At 36.6% G+C, this 19867-nt stretch overlaps 1 protein-coding gene across 4 annotated transcripts; it reads right to left on the minus strand.

Annotated features, from left to right (window-relative positions):
• Positions 1-336: 336 nt before the first annotated feature.
• Positions 337-19122, minus strand: dnajb2 (DnaJ heat shock protein family (Hsp40) member B2). 4 transcript variants are annotated; one of them, XM_073854998.1, is made up of 11 exons: positions 18821-19118; positions 18147-18223; positions 17706-17815; positions 17555-17608; positions 17358-17471; positions 8026-8118; positions 7662-7781; positions 6638-6703; positions 6278-6526; positions 1220-1284; positions 337-903 (listed from the first exon to the last, which is right to left on the minus strand). In XM_073854998.1, the coding sequence occupies exons 2-10, from the start codon at positions 18209-18211 to the stop codon at positions 1256-1258; spliced, it is 900 nt and encodes a 299-aa protein (XP_073711099.1). In that variant the 5' UTR covers positions 18212-18223; positions 18821-19118; the 3' UTR covers positions 337-903; positions 1220-1255. The 4 variants fall into 4 exon arrangements, with proteins under 4 accessions (XP_073711099.1, XP_073711100.1, XP_073711097.1 ...); XM_073854999.1 differs by having other exon boundaries at positions 337-953; XM_073854996.1 differs by lacking the exons at positions 337-903; positions 1220-1284 and having other exon boundaries at positions 4430-6526; positions 18821-19122.
• Positions 19123-19867: the final 745 nt, after the last annotated feature.

Genomic DNA, 19867 nt, shown 5'->3' on the forward strand with positions numbered 1-19867 from the left:
TAACCTAAATATGCTATGTGAAAGTTTGTAACAGAAAATAGTGGTTTTCATCTTGTCACTTTCTTGGTATAGAAAACACATTTTTACCGAAATGGGTCAAAATGGATTTATTGCATTTTGGAACGAAACTCTTCATTTTCAAAAACTTCCGAAGGCCTTGAATTTCCCCCCAGTTTCACAAACTTTCAAGGATTTTAAGAACCCGTGGGAACCCTTTGCTTCATTAAACTTAATAAGTTAATGCAAAACATTTGTTGTTTATATACTAACTCACATTATTTTTGTACAGTGCTATTATAAAATACTGAGATTATAAATAAACACAAGAAACCCCTCTGAATAAACAATAACCCTTTATAGTGATCATTTATAAAGATTTTTTAAATTCTCACAGCATTTTCAGTCCCATTATACACAAATCTCATGTCTGAGTTTTATCCATGACGACAAATTATTTTTGGTAACACTTTACAATAAGGTTATATTTGTTAACAATTAATAATGCATTGGCTAACATGAACTAACCATGAACTATACTTCTACAGCATTTATGTATTGACATTGACAAGAAATAAATACATGTTGAAAAAACTATATTGTTCATGTTAGTTAATGCAACCATATTGTAAATTGTTACCCATTTTTTCCTAGTCCATAGTTTAAATCAGTGCAGACCATAAATGCAACTTATATATAAAAAAGTTTAGTCTCCTCTCGTCGAGCCAACATTCATACGTATACAGTACACACATACATAGCACGTACATTATTGACCTTTATGTAGCGTTGCCTGGGTTTTTTTCCAAATAAAACTTTGAAAAGGGTCTTAGCAGCAGGTGTGCCAGGCAGAGAGAGAGACAAGTGAAGCAAAAAGAGAGAGCAGCACACCAGGGAACACTTCACCTGTTAGGGGCAGATGGATGAATCCATTATTAGTTACCTCACACAGTTCCCTTCGGTTGCATTTGGTGAGAAAAAACCACACACACACACACACCATTAATGAAATTGAGAATTGTTCGTAATTTTGAGTCTACAGCATTGCCCACTAAAAGTATTTGAGTCATGCAGAGTTTGATGTTTGCCGTATAAAAACACGGAAACACTCCCAAATAGATTTTTAATGAAGTGAGTTCAGCTTTATTTTTGGAAGTGGGGAGGAAGATCTAAGAACTGTACTAAAGTTCTGTGCCTAAGAGAGGTCTACACTACATTTTACCTCTGGGGGGAGTAAGAGGGGGATCGCAGCCACGGGTCAGCCTGTGAAGGCCTGGAAGTCGGACTCTGCAACAGTAGGGAAAACGAATCAGGTAAAAATCATAAACATACCACATGCAAATGAACATGAGGGTCATAAATAAAACCCATGGGTGTGAATGTGTTGTTAATGACAGAATGAGTTAGAGCAAATAGAAACAGAAAAGGAGAAGATTGCATAAGTAAGTTTTCTATGAGCCTTGAGGCAAGATATTTAACCCTTTGCAGTTCACAAATTACAAATCAAAACCAAACTACATTGATTTATTCGTTCAACTTAATAATACAAGCAAAACATGCAGGAGAAAAAGCTGGAAATCAACTAAAATACTTTACTGTTCTCTATAAATGAATGCTTATGACCAAAACTGATTCGTTCAAGTTTATTGTTCTTAATATAAGCAACAACAATTTTAACACTGACTGAAACAGCACTTATTATCTTCATTAAAATAGTTAAAGTCCCCATGAAATAAATCAAAACTGACAGTTATTATTTTTAATGAAATATAGCAGTGTTCATTATAAACAATTTATTTATTTTAAAAAAATTCATGTGCCCTGAAACTTTAATCAAAATCTGAAAATGTACTTCCTCCCTCCAGTGGCGATGGTTCTCTGATGATGTCAGCTAGACGGTTTGGGCGGGAGCATCCTTTAACCCCGCCCCTCCAACTGGTCTGCTGCAAATTCTATTTCTGAATGAAACGTCTACTTTTCTATAGCCAATCAAATTACAGTAAAAAACACAATTCACGCCCACTATTTTCCTTGTGTGATTCTGACTCAGAAATACGTCACAGTATAAAAAAGATAAGTCGATCGCGACTTCCTGTTCACAGGGACTTCAAAAATATCACTATACCATCAAAGTGTATCTATCTGAATCAGCATATTACTGTTCTGACAATGTGAGGCAGCAATGTTGCCCCGCATTACATTTTCAAACTTAAAAAAGTTACATTTTTAGTAAATAAGTGACTTTGATCGCTCTTTACATTGAATAATTTCACAAAACAACTTGTTCATAAACATTCACATAGCATGACATTCAACTTTTGTCCTTTGTGTAGTGTTTGTTATGTCATTAATGTTTTTATTTATTTCAAATCACACAGCTGCTGGCTAATATGAAATAAATTAAACAGGACACAAGTACCATGTGCTTCTTTGTACACAAGCCGGCACATAAAATATGGCGTTGGTAACCACAGCCATGGATAATCATAACAAAAAAGGCACAAATTATGATTCATACAAAATTTCACTATGAGAGTCATTCAGTTATTTGGCACATTCTCATAAGCAGAGAAAATTGGTGATCTACTGTTACTTTCATATATATTTCTAGGGTTTTGTAGTCAATTGTCAATATAATGCACTGCATTTAATGATGACTGCATAGGAATATTAATAAACATCAGCCAATAAAGACACTGTAAACTCTTAAAAGGATAGTTCACCCAAAAATTAAAACTTTACTATTATTTACTCATCCTTATGTTGTTTGAACCCCAAAATATCTTTCGTTGTTCTTGAGTACCCACAAGTGTTGTTTGTGGAAAACCGTTCAGGCTTTAAAATTACTCAAATGTGTCAAATAAATAACTCCACTGGACTTGTGTCATATATTTGATAAAATCTGCATTTGGGTTCTGAAGAACAAAGAGAGACACTGGGGATTCAAAAAACATGAGGGTGAGTAAATAATGACAAGTTTCCTTTAAGACAGAAATAAAGGTTTAAAAACTGTACCTCTTCTGTCGGTGGGTTCTGTTTTGTACCTTTACATGTATACTAAATATTGTACTTTTTTGGGTACATTACTATATCTTAAGGAACTATTGTGTACCTTTAAAGGTACAGTTAACTGTTTTGTACCCCTAAAATGTAACTGGTACAAAAGTGTTCCTTAAGGCAGTGTTTCCCAACCCTGTTCCTGGAGACACACCAACAGTGCTCATTTTGGATGTGACCCTATTATTGCCTATCTTGGAGACTTTACTGATCAGCTGATGAGCGGATGCAGGTGTGTTTGAATAGGAAGAGTTGGATAATGGCCCTGTCCCAAATGGCACACTTCATGTGGACTTTCGGTCTCGTGGCCTTAAATTGCGCATGCTCGCTTAGTCTACGAGTCCATAGGGTGTCCCATCTGTGATTTTTATGCTCCGAAGTGGGCTCATCAGCGCCCCCTTTGCACCCTTGATGTGGTCTTCGGCGAAGCCCGCACTGCAGCAGGCTTCACACACTTTACAATCAGACCAATCAGACGACAGATGGGAGAAGTTCACACTGATGGGCAACTTCTCTTCCTATTTCCGGCGTGACGCTCAAGTCTGTCCCAAAAGACGACTCCGATCCGCCCTCGTGGACTCGCGTCAAGGGTCCCTAAGGTCTGCACTACATGATGTCATCAAGTGAGGAAGTCCATAAGTCCGGAGTGTGCCATTTGGGACAGGGCCAATGTATAGTGTTGGTGTGCCTCCAGGGACAGGGTTGTGAAAAACAGTGCCTTAAAGCAACACTATGTAGTTTCCATGTAAAAATGACTTACAGCTCCCCCATGTAGTTGAAAAGCGCAACAGTGCCTGGTATCAGACACTCTTCTGCAGGCAGGGGGAGGGGCGGGGCTGTGTGCTCTACCCTCCACCGCCACTTTCAGAGTGAGCTTGTAGCAGCTAGGAGGCTGCTCAGGTTGCAGCAACAGTACAATTTGTTCAGTTAAAAGTTGTTATATCACTGAAATAATTTTAAAGACATTATTTAAAGGTAAAAAAACTACATAGTGTTGCTTTAAGGTACACAATAGGGTAAAATATTGTACCCCAAAAGGTACAACATTTCAATGTGTTATATACCCATAAAGGTACAAAAATGAACCTTTGACGGCACCACCCCAGCGACAGAAAAGGTACAATTTTGGACGTTTAAAGAGTATCTGTACAAAAGTTTTAAACTCTTTACAAAGTCATAATTGGATTCTTATTACAAGGGGATTTTTAAACAAATCTTTTGTAATTTTACATCACCATATCGAAAACCATTTCCTCCATCACATTCAACAGGAACATTAAAGAATTAAGGCCTATTCGGACAGTAGTAATTGTTTCTCATGAGGATATCTGTAAGAATACATTTGCATGGCTCCTCCGTGATACGTGATACTCGTCAATTAAGAGAAAACGCTTCCATGCCAATGACGAGAATTTCAGGCTTTCAACAATACCGCTATTATCCACCAGGGGGTGCACTTCCGCAACTTATACAACCTAAAACTTATACAAATTATCTCTGCTTTTTGCTCAACATTGGGTGTTTTTGAAGAAACCTACACATATTTGAGAGGTGATAAAAAGAGAACTAATGAAGGTAGGATGAAACGTTTTTGGGTTTTTTTTAAAGCAGAGGGTCTGTTCTTTCATTTAAAGAAGAAAATTTTTGTGAAAATCATGAAAAATGCTGGCGCTGGCTGGCAACTGTTTTTTAAAAACGCTGGCGGGGAAAGAGTTTATTACATGATCATTAACTTGACCTGGATACTTGATTATGTATATGGAATACTGTTGTGTAATTGAATACATTTCTTAAATTGTATTTAACACTTGTTGCAGCTGATAATAAACATTTCAAATGTTTTTGTGATTTTCTTCTCCCACTTGCTGTAGAAGAGCAATGAAAGATTGTGCCCATATATACTTCTCATCATTTCAGTTATTACGATGTCAATGTTTAAAATGCTTTCAAAGAAAGACACTTTACTGATGCAGAATAAACGCGAAGCGCATGACCTTACAATGCTTTCAGTGATCTAAAAGATGTGCAAAATTACTTTTGCACTGATCCCCTTTTATAAACTCAGAGATCTTGATTCAGACAGAAATTAAATTACCACACGACTTTGGTGTTTGTCAAAATAGGTAATTTGGCCGCAAATTTTTACCCAGGTGGCAGGAGAAAAACACTGCAATTCTGGATTCGGACAGCAATAAAATCACTGACTACCCCTGTGAATGATGAAAATACCTTATGTCCACACGAGAAACAATTACCATCCGAATAGGGTTTTAGAGAGCATCCAAACAAGTCATAACAGAGAATCAGACAACCTCTTTCCTACTTTTACAAGTACACATACAGTACAGATAAACCTGTATGTACATCTCTGTATAGCGTCAAAATGACTGTGCTTGAAGATACTGTAACTCAGGTCCCTGCAGGCCTTTGCAGAAGCACTGACCCCATACAAAACTTCTGTTGTAATGAATAAATGCTAAGCAAATTGGAAATGAGTTGCCAAACAAGCACCAATTGCACCAGTTTGTGATATATAGAGTGCAGCAATGCTCATACGTGTATAGCAATATCTTATATTTGATCTAAATGAAAACCTTAAGGGTAATATATTTTTCTTATGTTTGGTTTAAAGATGCTGTAATTCACTTTTTCAACCATATTGCTAGTTTTTAACCACACAAATCTGTATATATGTATTATTGTATTATTAGCTGGTGTATGAGCAGCACTCCATGTAGAATATAAACACACATTGGCACCCGTTAATAGTACTTCTGGAAGAAAATATAAATTCAGTACTGTCATCCTTGTGCAATCTCATAAGCCCCCCTGACTCAACAAACAGAGAGCTTTAAGCCAGGTCACAGTTCAAAACTTCAGTACGATCAAGCACACTACAGATCAACACTGCTACCATCACACACACACACACACACCATTAGTACTGCAGTGCAGACTTATTAACAAACTACACACTGACACTTCCTACGCTTTTTTATCACATCAGGCCCATTGGCCACAATTTTTCCATTTTTCTTTTCTTTCACAACAGCATTTTCTGGACGCATGCTTTCATCCAGCCCATTTTCCATCCCTCTATTCTCTGAAGATGAGGAGGTGCTGTCTGCTGAAACATCTGTCTTTCCTCTTTCATATTTGGGTTTCTGGGTAGCATCCCTCCTATTCCCACCCCCCGGTTGCTTTACCCTCCCTTTCCCAGCACCTGAAATCATGTCCTCTCCTCGCTGCTTGGCCTCCATCTCTGATAAGCTGCAGGCCAGGGCCATCTGCAGCTCTTCGTCCTCCTCATCGTCGCTGCCATCGGGGCAGTGATAGAAAGGGGCGGCGCTGAATGAGCGCTGGGCAGGGTTTGGTTGGGTGTCGTGAGTGGAGCGAAGCTGTGGTTGTTGGGATGGTCTAGTTTCTCCTCTACGGCTCAGTTCTATAGCTAAAGCCATCTCGTCCTCCACACCTGCACGCACAAACATGGCCAAACATAAGAACAAAACTACATAAACACACTGGAGCAATAAAAAAAAAAAAACATAGGCAAATCTAGTTGCACGTTGTTGTAAAAGATTACCATTGATGAGAACAGTTTTCAGAACCCCATCTTCCTCAATCTCTGTTCTCTCCTGTCCATTTTCGTTGACCCTGTGGGAAGAATTGAAATATATTAAAGGCCTATATATTGCGGCAAAGCATATTTTTTGTCCAAATTCAACAACTTAACACTTAAAGGCGGGGTGCATGATTTTTAAAAAGCACTTTGGAAAAAGGAGTTAGACCGAATACCAGAACACACTTGTAGCCAATCAGCAGTAAGGGGTGTGTCTACTAACAGACATAATTTCCTGGGTTGCGTATGTGTAGGGTGGTCAAATAAAGGTCAAGATTCTATTGGTGTAGGGACGTGTTTGTTTAGGTGATTTCAAATATCAACATTGGCTTTCAGAGATCATGCACCTTTAACCCATTACATTTAAACTATTCATTCATTTTATTTTTTTTTAGAAATAACACTCATTTTCTTCAATATGCATAGACAGATATATATATAGTGGGTAATATAGTGTTTTATTTCTGAGGACATCATATTTTTATTGTTTGCGAAGGGAGTACCATGTTTGTTTGTGGCACTGGCCACATTGACTATGTACTGGTCTGCCAATTCAAATTTTTAAAGGGCGGTTTCCTGGACAGAGCTTATCCTAGTCCCAAAGTGCATGTTTGAGCTGCCTTCATTTAAAAACTTCTTGTATTTACATACTGTATTTTAACATAATCAAGTGCCATTGTTTTGTTTCAAGAAGCACACACTTGTAATGTTTTTTTGTAATGTATCTCAATGACCCCCAGGTAATAATGCCCAACTGTACAGCAGAAATAAATATGTTTACAGCCTGGTACAAAAAAAATGTTTTTGGTCTATATAGCTAATTTTGCCCTTGAACTATTGTGACATCACGAACACTACGTGCATATTTTTTTTTTACAGTATATGGTATATACAAAGCCAAATGTTATTAACAATAAAAACTTCAAAAATACATATTACATTATGGAATAAAGATAACAGTAGAAAAAAGATAACAGTAGAAGTAAACTGACCTTTTTTGTGGAGATACGTTTTCCATTGACAATGCGGGTTGAAGTAGAAACAGACTTAAAGTTTGATCCTCCAATGCTGCCCATCCCGCCCATAGAAGAGAAGGAGGTGAAATCAACTGTTGATGTCAGAAAAAAATTATAAATTAATAAATAAAAAATTAAAAATAATAATTTAAGGTTAAATCCAATTATAAGGCTAAATCTTCCTTCTCCTGGTCCACAAAAGCTTTCTTAACAGATGTCATATTTCCCCCTCATTAGTTTCTTTAAATTTCTAAACTATAATAAAATAAAATGTACCTTCATTTTAACTACTGTAAGTATTAATAATCAGTGTGAAACCAGTTTTAAAAAACTAACCATTTGCTGAGGGAAAGGAGAAGAAGCGACTAGGTCCAAGCCTGGAGGAGGAGCTGTGAAATCCACTGTGCAGCCCTCCAAATGGAAAATCATCTAATGTGAAAATATGTAAAGAATAACAGAGATTAAAAGAAAGTAAAACAAGTAAGTTACTAAATCTGATATATGTGATGGGAGGAAGGAGAGTAACATGTACAGCAACAAGATGATACCAAAATAAATGTTAGTATGCAAAACCAATCTTACAGACATAATTTGGTACCTGTCTGACAGACAGCTGTATTCTGTGTGTGCACATGCTTTGTAAAGAGCACTTGCACTGAAGTGGTTAAAACACTACAGTTAAATTTGGTAGTAAACACTTTGCAAATATTCATTTAAAAGGTTTGCTATGTCTAAAGTAAATGAAAACAGATACAGGCATAATGTGCATGTATCAAATTATCAGATTAGTCTATTTTAGTATAGGGGAGAGCGGGGCACAACCTAACGCTTTTTACTTTGGCTCTATCATTTTTTTGTTTGTTTAATATTTAAGTTAGATTAATATTTTTTTTACACAAACAACATCCCTGCTACAAATGAACCCTTAAAGTTTGTTTGTGGGACGTACCATTATCATACAATTACACTGAAAGTGACAGGAGTGCAAATGTTACAACTTACCCCGTAGGGTTCATTGTAACAAACAGAGGGTTTGTTGTAACACCTGCTAGAAAATGTAGTTTAAACACAAATAATTCCATCAAATTCTGTCTATATACTAAAGTTTGATATTGTTTAAATATCTGCCTATAACAGATACTTTATTCACACATTCTTCCATCCATGATCCTTCATCTAACCACATTTGTATTTTGCATAAATGCATATAAACAGATTTTTTTGAAAGGGCTGCACACTTAAAACAAAAAAATATAATTGCGAGTTACTTTCCCTAATATTGTATTAAAAGTTATCGTTTTGATGAATAGTATTTACATTGTTTTCATTTCATTATTATTGTATACCTGAGGCTTACCATGTTACAACTAACCCCGCGGTGTAAAAATGTTTTCTATCCCGCCTATCAGTTACTAGGAGTTGATGACATGTTTCAAAATGGTGTTATGTTTAAGGTAACCAGACAGTGATTAAAATAATATAAGGTTGGATTTGGTGATTTACACACCCAGCTTAGAAATTGTAAAAACATAAAATAAAGAAATTTACTTCCATGCCTTCGAAACACTCTTTGTTCAATATCTTAAACAAAACACATCAAAACATTACAAAAGAACAGATTGCTCGGCCCTGTTTAAATATATAAAGTAGCCGTGTTACAATTACCCCCGCATTAGTTTGTGCCCCGCTCACTCCTACTTTAATAGACCTGCCACTGTTTATTAGCATTAGTCAAACAACTAAATGGAAAAGACAAGATAAAGAAAACACTGCTCCCTACTCTTTGGTAAATAATTTTAGTAGCTTGAATAGCCTAAGCATTAAATTATTTAAGCAATATCGCTCGAGTAGGAGTGTGATATAGAGCAGTGTTTCTCAAACTTTTTCAGCCCAAGGACCACTTTATCTTCCAATTTTTTTCTGAGGACCACCTAACAAAATCTCACTTTAACACGCCCCCAGAAAACAACATAATAGGAAGGATAAGCTAAATTTAAGTTTAATATGCAACTGTTTTAAGTCAAAAACAAATTTTTTAAACACAAATGCAATGCCATGTTCAGAAATTATTAAATTAATTTTATTTCATTTGAAAAAGTAAATGTGAAATGAGTTGCAGCTTAATATGAACAACAAACTGCACATGTGAAAAAAACTGCAATCAAACATACTGTAACAGCCTAGGTCCCACTTAATGTCATTCCAAAGAGCCATTAGTTTAAAACTGAGGTGGTGGGTATATGAAGTCTATGGTTGTAACTATGGTAACAATAAAATACTGAAAAAAGTGTTCCCCTTAATGTCCAAAATCACTGAAATTACAGGGATTTTACACATGAAACAAAAACTAGTACAATACAAAACTAATAGATATGTGGATTTTAGCTGCTTTCAGTTTATGCTTGATCTTTTCTTTTGACTCCTCTTTGGTTTAGCCACCGATCCATTTTTACGTTATTAAAACAGAATGGCAAGAACTGATATCACAGTTTCACAAGTGCATTAAAAATCTACTTAAATAAGTGGCGATTGTATAAACACTTGCCTAGTTTAGGTCATCTTTTGGCGGACCACTGGGGAGGTTTGGCGGACCACTAGTGGTCCGCGGACCACACTTTGAGAATTACTGATATAGAGCTATATCACACGACTCCGAGAGCGATATTGCTTTTATACAACAGTTCGACGGCACACTTTTGAAAAACGAAAACTAGAAAACAACAACGGGGTTATTTTAAAAGCCTCTTTGTTTGAGAACTACTTCTTCCGCCACGGATTTGAGGGCTGCCAGAATGACAGGAAACACTTTCGGCTGCTTTGAATCTCATAACTACTCAATGGACGGAAAAGCCGTTACTTTATATTACCGTTTCTTGGTCACAAAGTGTAGTTTTAAGATTAGTTCAGTCGAGAATGTATATGTATTTTATTTAAATCTGCAGTCGATTAGTAAAGATAGCGCCTGTTTGAACGTTTGCTTAGTGAGATTCGGTACGAATGAAAACCAAAGCATGAGCGGACATCAGTGTTCACTCCCCCTGCTGACCACCGCCCTCTCTGGGCTACATCTCTGACAGGGATTCCCTGGCTCTCATGTTGGCCTTGTTTGTTTATGATCGTCAAAATGAGATCAAATCAGCAGTATTTGGTGTCATGATCAAACTATTACTTGTTTTTTTATTCATATTTAGTGTCTTTTGTGTTGTTATTGTTTTGGCGCAAGGTAAAAGTTAAAGGAATAGTCTACTCATTTTCAATATTAAACTATGTTATTACCTTAACTAAGAATTGTTGATACATCCCTCTATCATCTGTGTGTGTGCACGTAAGCACTGGAGCGCGCTGCAACGCTTCGATAGCATTTAGCTTAGCCCCATTCATTCAATGCAGTGTTTCCTCTAGGATTTTTTTCAGCTGTGGTGGCAGGGGGCGCCCATGATGATTATAAATGTACATTATTTTTTAAAAAGTAGAATATAGGCTACAGTAAACTAACATGTATTTTTTTATCATTTTCATGCTGTCATTTACTTTTCCTTATATTTATAGCATATTGCTTTTCTATGTTTGATCTAAAATGTATTTTCTTATAAAACGTTACATAGTACGTAGTTCGGATATTTCATTGTAGTTTTAATGTAGTGTGCATTGCAAGTTGTGCTCGTGTTTAGCGTTACAGAGCTGTTGCAAACTCACGCACAGTCCTGTTTGATAATCCGCACCGCTGTGATTGACCGAACATCCATCAGCAGCAATTTTATTTCACACCCGGACCATTTGACATAAAGACCCCGAGCCGGTCACACCGCAAATCGCGCAGTTGAATAGAAACCTTTAACGGTCTTCAGACAGATCTTAAACACAAAGCACGGGGCCATTTAAAAAACGAGTCGAATTTTGGTCTTGGATGTTAGACCCGCATTTTACTCTTGTCTATTGAGTCCCGACCTGCATCTACAACACAAATGACACGCGAATAGTCTATTATTACACCCGTTAGATCAAATATTATCCGTCTGCCTCAAGTTTCTATTACCAACGTTCTTCTTTTCCACGGGAATAATGTAAGTTTCCTTACAACAGATTCGACTATTAATGTCTTGCAGTCGCATATAAGTAGTTTTCAGTATTTAGCCTTTTGTTTTTGGACAAATATCATATCATTTAATGTGAAATGTGAGTGTCGATCTAAAGCACCGAAGATTGATTGACAGCTGAGCGGTCAGCAGCGCGCTACTGCGCTTATAGCCTATATTCTGAATAACTAATGGCCAGATAAGTTGATAATATGAGTACAGTGATTCCAAATGAATGTCCAAAAAAACTCGTAATATGTTAAATCGAAAGTTTAATAATGTCTTTTCTCGCAGCCCTGCGCTGCGTCCGTGTATATGCGCCGGTGAACATCAAATGCGTGATGACCTTGCACCTTAAATTACCCTAAATTTATAGTCATAAAGATAAAAGTAAAACAATATTCAAAACTTCAAATTATGTATTTTTATTTGTGTAAACTCACAATAAGGAGAAAACTTTGTGCTTATTTAAAATCATTAAAAACATGACGTGCTTTCTGCTGCTTTGGTCAGCGCGTCACAAAAAAAAAAACTGAAACTCAAATACTTTTTATTCGTTTTGTCAATTTAATTATTATTTCAGTGTAACATATTTCGTATAGGCTTATTTATTTTATTATTATTTCTCAAAACAGAGACGTAGCCAAATCATCCTCTGTTGATTTAAATCTATTTGTTCATTAAACTAAACCCATGGAAGAAATTATGATACTTTAGGAGATTTATTTATAAACGAGTTAACAACGCGAATCCAGAAAGGAATTTATTTCTAAGAAAGGTCTGGCAGAGCGGACATTTCTGTAGCTTTTTGCGAGCTGCCGCCGTGGGTTTTGTCTAGAAGGGATACAGCAAATGCCGAAAAATTAAGGATTAGATTTGGAGGTAGGATTATTAGGATGAAGACAGCGGCTCTGGCTAAATGAGATACAAATAGATCCTACAATCGTGTGAAATTTTGTGTTTAGAGTGGGGTTTGGTTGAAGGATTAGGATAAAACAGTGCTCATCCAGCGAGATTTCGTTTGCTGTATCCCTTCTATCCACAACCGCAGGCGTGGCGGGGATGTTTTAGGCATGGCGGGCCGCCACGGTAGAATGTATATAGCGGAAACACTGCAATGGTACCATTTAGAGATAAAGTTAGAAGTGACCAAACACATCAACGTTTTTCCTATTTAAGACGAGTAGTTATACGAGCAAGTTTGGTGGTACAAAATAAAACGTAGCGCTTTTCTAATCGGATTTAAAAGAGGAACCACATTCCATGGCGCAATAGCACTTTTGGGAGCACTTCGACTCGCCTGAAAAGTCCGCTCCCCTTCTCCCTCTCATAATGGGAGAGGGAGGGTGTTACTGCGCCGAGTCGAAGTACTCCCAAAAGTGCTATTACGCCATACAATATATAGTTCCTCTTTTAAATCCGCTGCGGTGCTTACCTGCAGTTCCACTGTGTTTTCGCGTTCTGATAAGAGATATAGATATAGCTCCAGAAAAAAAACGAGTGTTTATATTCCTCTTTCCAAGTGTCAATCGTCCACACGATGTGACAAGACATTACTCCCATTTACTTTAACGTAACATCCAAGAGTGCTGATCTTTGACGGAATAATAACTTCCGATTGGGGATTCACAGACTGATTTATGAGCTAGGAAACTAATGAGACACACGGAGAGTGTTTACAAACAGGGCGTCTGTGTTTTTCCATTCAGAGATTAGTCTGTTTAGGACCTCCATTCACTAGGTGGCGGAATGATACGAAAGGTGAAGCGGTTACAGTGCCGTTATCAGCACAATATCGCATAGCTCTTAGCCAATCAGATTCGAGAACCAGAAAGAACTGTTGTATAAAACGATATAATTCATGCAGTAAACAATATTTGCATTGTACAAACTACATCAATTAGTTTGCATCTTAGGGTTGGGCGATGTCCCCATAAATTGGCAGTTGACGGTGGTTACGTAAACCATCGCGATGGACGATGATATCGTTAGGTGGGGGGGTATTTTAATTTTTCGTTATTATTCGTTATTATATAATTATTATTCGTTATTTTACTTTATTACTTCCACTTAAGAAGAGTTGTGCACTTTTTATTTTAATATATATTTTACATAAATACTATTCTGTACTTAAAATCTATAATTTTGTTATTTTACTATCCCAACTAATGTCTCTTTCCTATAGGTTGCACATAAGGGGAAAAAGTAGCTTTAATCCACTGAAGAAGAGTTGTGCACTTTTAAGCACTTTTTAATCTCTTTACATAAATATTTTTTTTCTATTTAAAAGCTATAATTTCGTTATTTTACTAACCCAACGACTCCTCAGCGCTTTCCAAATTTTGCACGTAAATATCTGTGCATATGTGCCACCAGTACTCCGTCAGAGAGCGGGTCTTCAGCACCGCGGGGAGCAGCCAGCACTTCAATCCGCAGCTTATTAAAACTAGACAAAGTGAACAGGGCCAGACACATCGAAATTTAAACATGGTCTGTGTATGTAAATCCCGCGTTTCGGTCGGAGTGTTGTTCCCGTTTTCTTGTTCTTGACGTTCGCTGAATTCTGGGTTTATATCCTAATCTGCCGCTTCAGTGCAGTATAGCCTCAATGTAACAATGAGCACGATCTCCCGAGACACTACAATAGGCTACTAATAAATGATTAATATGGGCTGTTTTCTTGTACAAAATTAATTATTTTAAGATAAATGTACAACATGTAAAAAGACAAGATTCTAGCAATGTCAAGATTAGGGATGGGCATTTTCCAGTAACTTACTATTACCAGTAATTTACTATTACTTTTAATATTTAATTTTTCGAATATTTAAGCTCTTAAAGAACGAATATTCGTTTATTTAAATTATGTTAATTAAGACATGCGTGTTTTGTATTTTTCATTTTGTCATAATTTCACAGAAGGCTTATAATTAGGAAATATCCACAACAAGCTAAACTTATATTCTGTATGTATATATATATATATATATATATATATATATATATATATATATATATATATATATATATATATGAAGAGTTTGGTTCCAAAACGCAATAAATCCATTTTGACAAATTTTGGTAAAAACGTGTTTTCTATACCAAGAAAGTGACAAGATGAAAACAACTATTTTCTGTTACAAACTTTCACACAGCATCTTTAGGTTATAAAAACAGAAAAAATTCAAATCCATAAGTTGATTTTCAAAGATTTATTATAAAAACGGATAATTTTTTCCACAAAATGCAATAAATCCATGACAAGTTTTTATTCAAAATGCTATAAATCTATTGAATCAATAGCCTATATAAATGTGCATTCATCTTTGCCATGTTATATTCATTTAGTTGACTAGTTGTACACACTAATTAAAAATATAAACATTAATGTTATTAATCAAAACACTTACTTTGTCATATTAAGAACCCTGTCATTGCGGTTACTTGACGTCTTCGCTTAACGTCTTTCACAGCGATCGACTGTAAAATGTTTTTGGTCCTGCTCGATTTTCGTTGACTGAGTAAAATAATGGAAAGTTTTTCATAAGATCCTCTGGGGTCAATGTGTTAGCATGAGAAGCTTGATGCTGTCGGGAGAACAAGCACCCGTCTCCCGAGTGCCTCTCAGGGAAATTGTTAGATGCTGATGGCTTACGTTTCTTTCCCATCACAGAAAACCATCACAGGTTTAGCGATGCAATTAAAGTATTATTTTGTTTTGTTTGTTGATCACGTAGTACAAAGTAGATGAGGAAAACCAGGACTCCGTGTACTACGCGCGTCCGCCATTGCTTGTTTACATTGCGTGAACGGTGGGCTGTAATATCAGAAATGGAGTTATTGCGTTCTGTAAAAAAGTGGGAGTGGCGTTTGTCGCATTTTGGGAAAAAAGGGAGAAAAGATGACAGAATAACACGGCGGATATTGGATTTTGCGTAAAATTAAGAATTTACTTTTAACTACTGACCTGATATAATGCTGATTTTGGCAGTAACTCATTTTTTTCAAAAATGGCGTTTATTGCGTTTTGGAACCAAACTCTTCATATATATATATATGTATGTATTTTTAAGTTGAAAACATTGTAAAAAAATATATATATATATATTAAATTCTTAAAAAATATCCTACAGAAAAAAATGTGTTAAAACTTAATGCGGAGCGAAGTCTAGTCAAATCCTTAGTTTCAAGTCGGTCGTTAGTATTAATTCATTACTGTTTGATCTTACATACATTATATTATACCAAATAGTATACACTAACCCCAAATCTAAGCGAAGTTTGAGGACTTGCGAAGTTTAAAGTTTGAGGACTTGACAAAGTAGCTATCATCATTTAAACAGACTCAAAACACCAAGAGCCCGGAGCAAATGAAAAAACACATCTACATAACCGACTGCTCAGTCGCCATATAAATATCTTCTCAGTTTAGTTTGACATGTATTTGTGAATAAAGAAAACCGTATTTATCCTACCTGCTTCGGTGAAAGCATGTTCTTCTGACTAGATACAATAATGCCGGTGCTGCGGAGAAAACTCTTCCTGATGATGGTTATCCGATTAAAACAACAGACGGATTGAACAAGATTGAATATCTGTATTTAACATTATTTGACAAATAACGTAAGCGGCTCGATACCTTATTGTTGACTGTGCAAAGTTACTAACGTTAGCTTAATTTAACAACATTTCACAAAGACGGTGCTTTGCTTTAAACTGCCATGTGCAGTTATCCGGTTCATTTTCAAAAGAGCACCGCATATAATAAATGTTCTCCGTTTCATTTCGTTCTCTGTGTCTGTCTCCTTATTAACAAAAATAAAGTAGACTTTATAACAGAAAGCTTACAAATCTCTCATGATGTGTTGAGTCGGGCGGCGGAGAAGCACGTTTAATAACACGTGAGCCCTCACGCCAGTGGCCAAATACGGCGCGGCGCGGACAAACCCGGAGATAAAAGGAAAAACTTAAATTCGTCTGCAATCTGCATTGCCAAACAATCAGAAATACATACAAATTAATGTTCATGTATATTTTACATTTAAGTCTGTAAAAGACAGTATAGATGAAGTGAAAAAGCATTAAATAAGTTGTTACCCTTTGGTGGCACATTAAAAACAAACAAACATTCGAATAGCATTTTTTAAATTCGAATTATTATTGCTATTCGAATATCCGTGCCCATCCCTAGTCAAGATCAAATGCCTGACAGGATATTTTCACAGACTAACACACGTCACGTCTCAGGCATAGACTACAGTATTTAAAATAGCATATATGCATTAGTTATATTTTCTATTTAATTTATAGAGCAATTCACGCAAAGATATTAGGTTAACTATAGTCTATATAGAAGAGAGTAAGTGTATGTCGACTCGCAGCGGAGTGGGGAGGGGGCGTGGCATCACGATGGTGTCTCTCCATCGTGATGTCAGTCAACCATCACGATGGACGATGATATCGTCTATCGGCACAACCCTATTGCATCTATTTACTAATTTCTTAAAAATCAAACTTTGATGATCCTAATATCATAATTAGATTATGAGGCTTTAGCCTGGATTACACAAATATCACTTTCTGGGAACCCACCAAAGAAGTCAGCGAATGGGTCCTGCCCTCCAAAAAACTCTCGAAAAACCTCATCTGGATTGCGGAATGTAAAGGTGAATCCTGGGAAGTCGTCAGCAAATGAGCTACCAGATCCTGAAAGCAGATGTAAGAATATAAGATTAAGACCTGACACATGTAACAATTTTTTTAATAAAAATGCATGAGGTTTTGCTCACCCGAACTTGGTATGCCTGCACTACCGTATCTGTCGAAAGCGTCCCGTTTGCTTTCTTAAAAATGACAAAAAAACACAACAGTGCAAATTAAAACCCAAAAATAAACATGCACTGTCAAAGTGCTTTAAACTTTAAATGTTCAATAGCTTACTGTCTGAAAGAACTTCATAGGCCTCTGCTATCTCCTTGAATTTTCTCTCCGACTCTTCCTTGTTGTCTGGGTTCTTGTCAGGGTGCCAACGCAGAGCCAGTTTTCTGTAACTGTATACACGCACATAAAAAAGATAAGCAAATGTAGCTCGACTGCAATTTTAAGATTGTCTTAGATCTTGTGTCAAGAGGTGACATTTAGGCATTCACTGTACCACCTTTAAATGCAAAACAGAAAGTGAAAACGTACCAATATAGTGAAAGACAGATAACATACATTAAAGTGCATAGTCATTCTGTCAGTAGGGCTTTATTGAATAAATGTCAGACTTGTATTTGTAGATAACTGACGTTATACATTGTCAGCAGCAAGCTATTTTACAAATTTAGTAACATTGACTGATAATGCCCCCCTCCCCCAATAAAGGGACTTTTAACTTACGCTTTCTTGATGTCATCTGGAGAAGCATTTCGTGACACTCCCAGGACATCGTAATAATCCACCATTGCGCCCTTCAGCTGTTGCACAAATGTGTGCAAATGAAAATGTGTATGAATTTCAACTGTTACTACATGTCAATTACAGTTAATGACACACACACAGATCTGTGATCATTCAAATCTATTGCCATTATGCCAAAACAAACCAAAACAATATACAACTGTGTCACAGAAGTCAAGCAATATGTTCTTATCTGACAAAGCAATGTGTATGCGATGGCTTATTTACTATTATTTTAAACTGACCTATCTATATAAACAACTTCAAAGCTTTTTATCTTTCATTTGCAGAACTGTTACTCTCACACCTGGTTATGAAAAAACATTTAACACATGAATGTAAACAGTTCAATGAACCGCTTCTGATAGTGACAGTTTATACTAGATATATAAATTGGCTGAATATAGATTGGTATTCCCCTGGAGACCACGCCTGCCCATGTCTGGAAGTCTCTGGAAACCGGACACGTTATTTCAAGCACAAACTTGAAAGCTCGGTTTGGGCCATATGGCCACTGACTGACAGCTGCTTAAACATACTCAGTCGTCCACACAAACATGGCATTATATAGATCCAGCATTCCCAGCAACCAAGTTGATCATAACAACATTTACCTGTTGAAGAAGTATTCACCCGTGTCTTTGTAACTAGAGCTGATATATAAGCCACCCGTTCGACAGTGCGTGTCCCGAGACGCTGTCGCTGATCGCAGGAACTGATGGTCTTTTAATGTGCCCGTGAGTAAGAAATTATCGTTAACACACGAGGCTTCATGACTTCAGTGTGTAACCGACACCGACGTCTATAACTGTACGTCGCGCTGCGTCACGCTCAGCTGAGCTACAGTGAAAAAATAGCACGACCCGTCTCGAACATGCCAGTGTTTGTTTACGTAACGCGCCCCGCCCACTTTTTGCTAGACATGTGCAGCAATGCTGCAAATGCGATATCGCGAGATCGATTCGCGGTACCTTGGCGTCATTCGCCGATCGGTCTGCGCAGCGCTACATGTAGTTCGACCAGTACGAATGAGCAACTGGCAAGGTCGGTAACCTTAAATATATTTTTATCTTTAAACTTTTTATCCTTAAATATCTCTAGAAATGAAAACGTTAATCTCATGAACATTTTGAGAAAAAAACTTGCATATTTTTATATAGTATATTAACTGTATACTGTATTAATCACAGAAGGGTGAGATCAACTGAAGTTTTAAAAAAGCATCTGATTTAACACATCAAATTAAACCTGAATTTGTAATGCTCCCACCTGAAAGAGGGTATAAGGTTCCCAAAAATCTTAGGAAGGTGTATAAGAATTCCTTGGTAGCCAACTTTTATGTATTGGCTATGTGTATCATTTTTTTTTTATGTGTGTATTTTGTGTTTTATGAGAAGCCAAAGATACCTTTCCACAGTGGTGGACAATAAAAAATTAAATCCTGAAGTTTTTTGAAGTAGTTAAAGATAACCATCAAGTTGTCTCCATAATCAAAGTTGAAAGTGGTGAAGGAGTACATGAAAGTTATGTGACTTTTTAAAGAATGTTTTTATCATTGATCATCTGAATCTGTTAATCTGATCAAACAGTTTTTTGACTAGTTATACGTGGCTTCTTTGCTTCATCATATATCATAAAACTATCCTTTTGTGTCCAAATTG

Source organism: Misgurnus anguillicaudatus, chromosome 17 (assembly GCF_027580225.2).
Source record: "Misgurnus anguillicaudatus chromosome 17, ASM2758022v2, whole genome shotgun sequence".
NCBI lineage: Eukaryota > Metazoa > Chordata > Actinopteri > Cypriniformes > Cobitidae > Misgurnus > Misgurnus anguillicaudatus.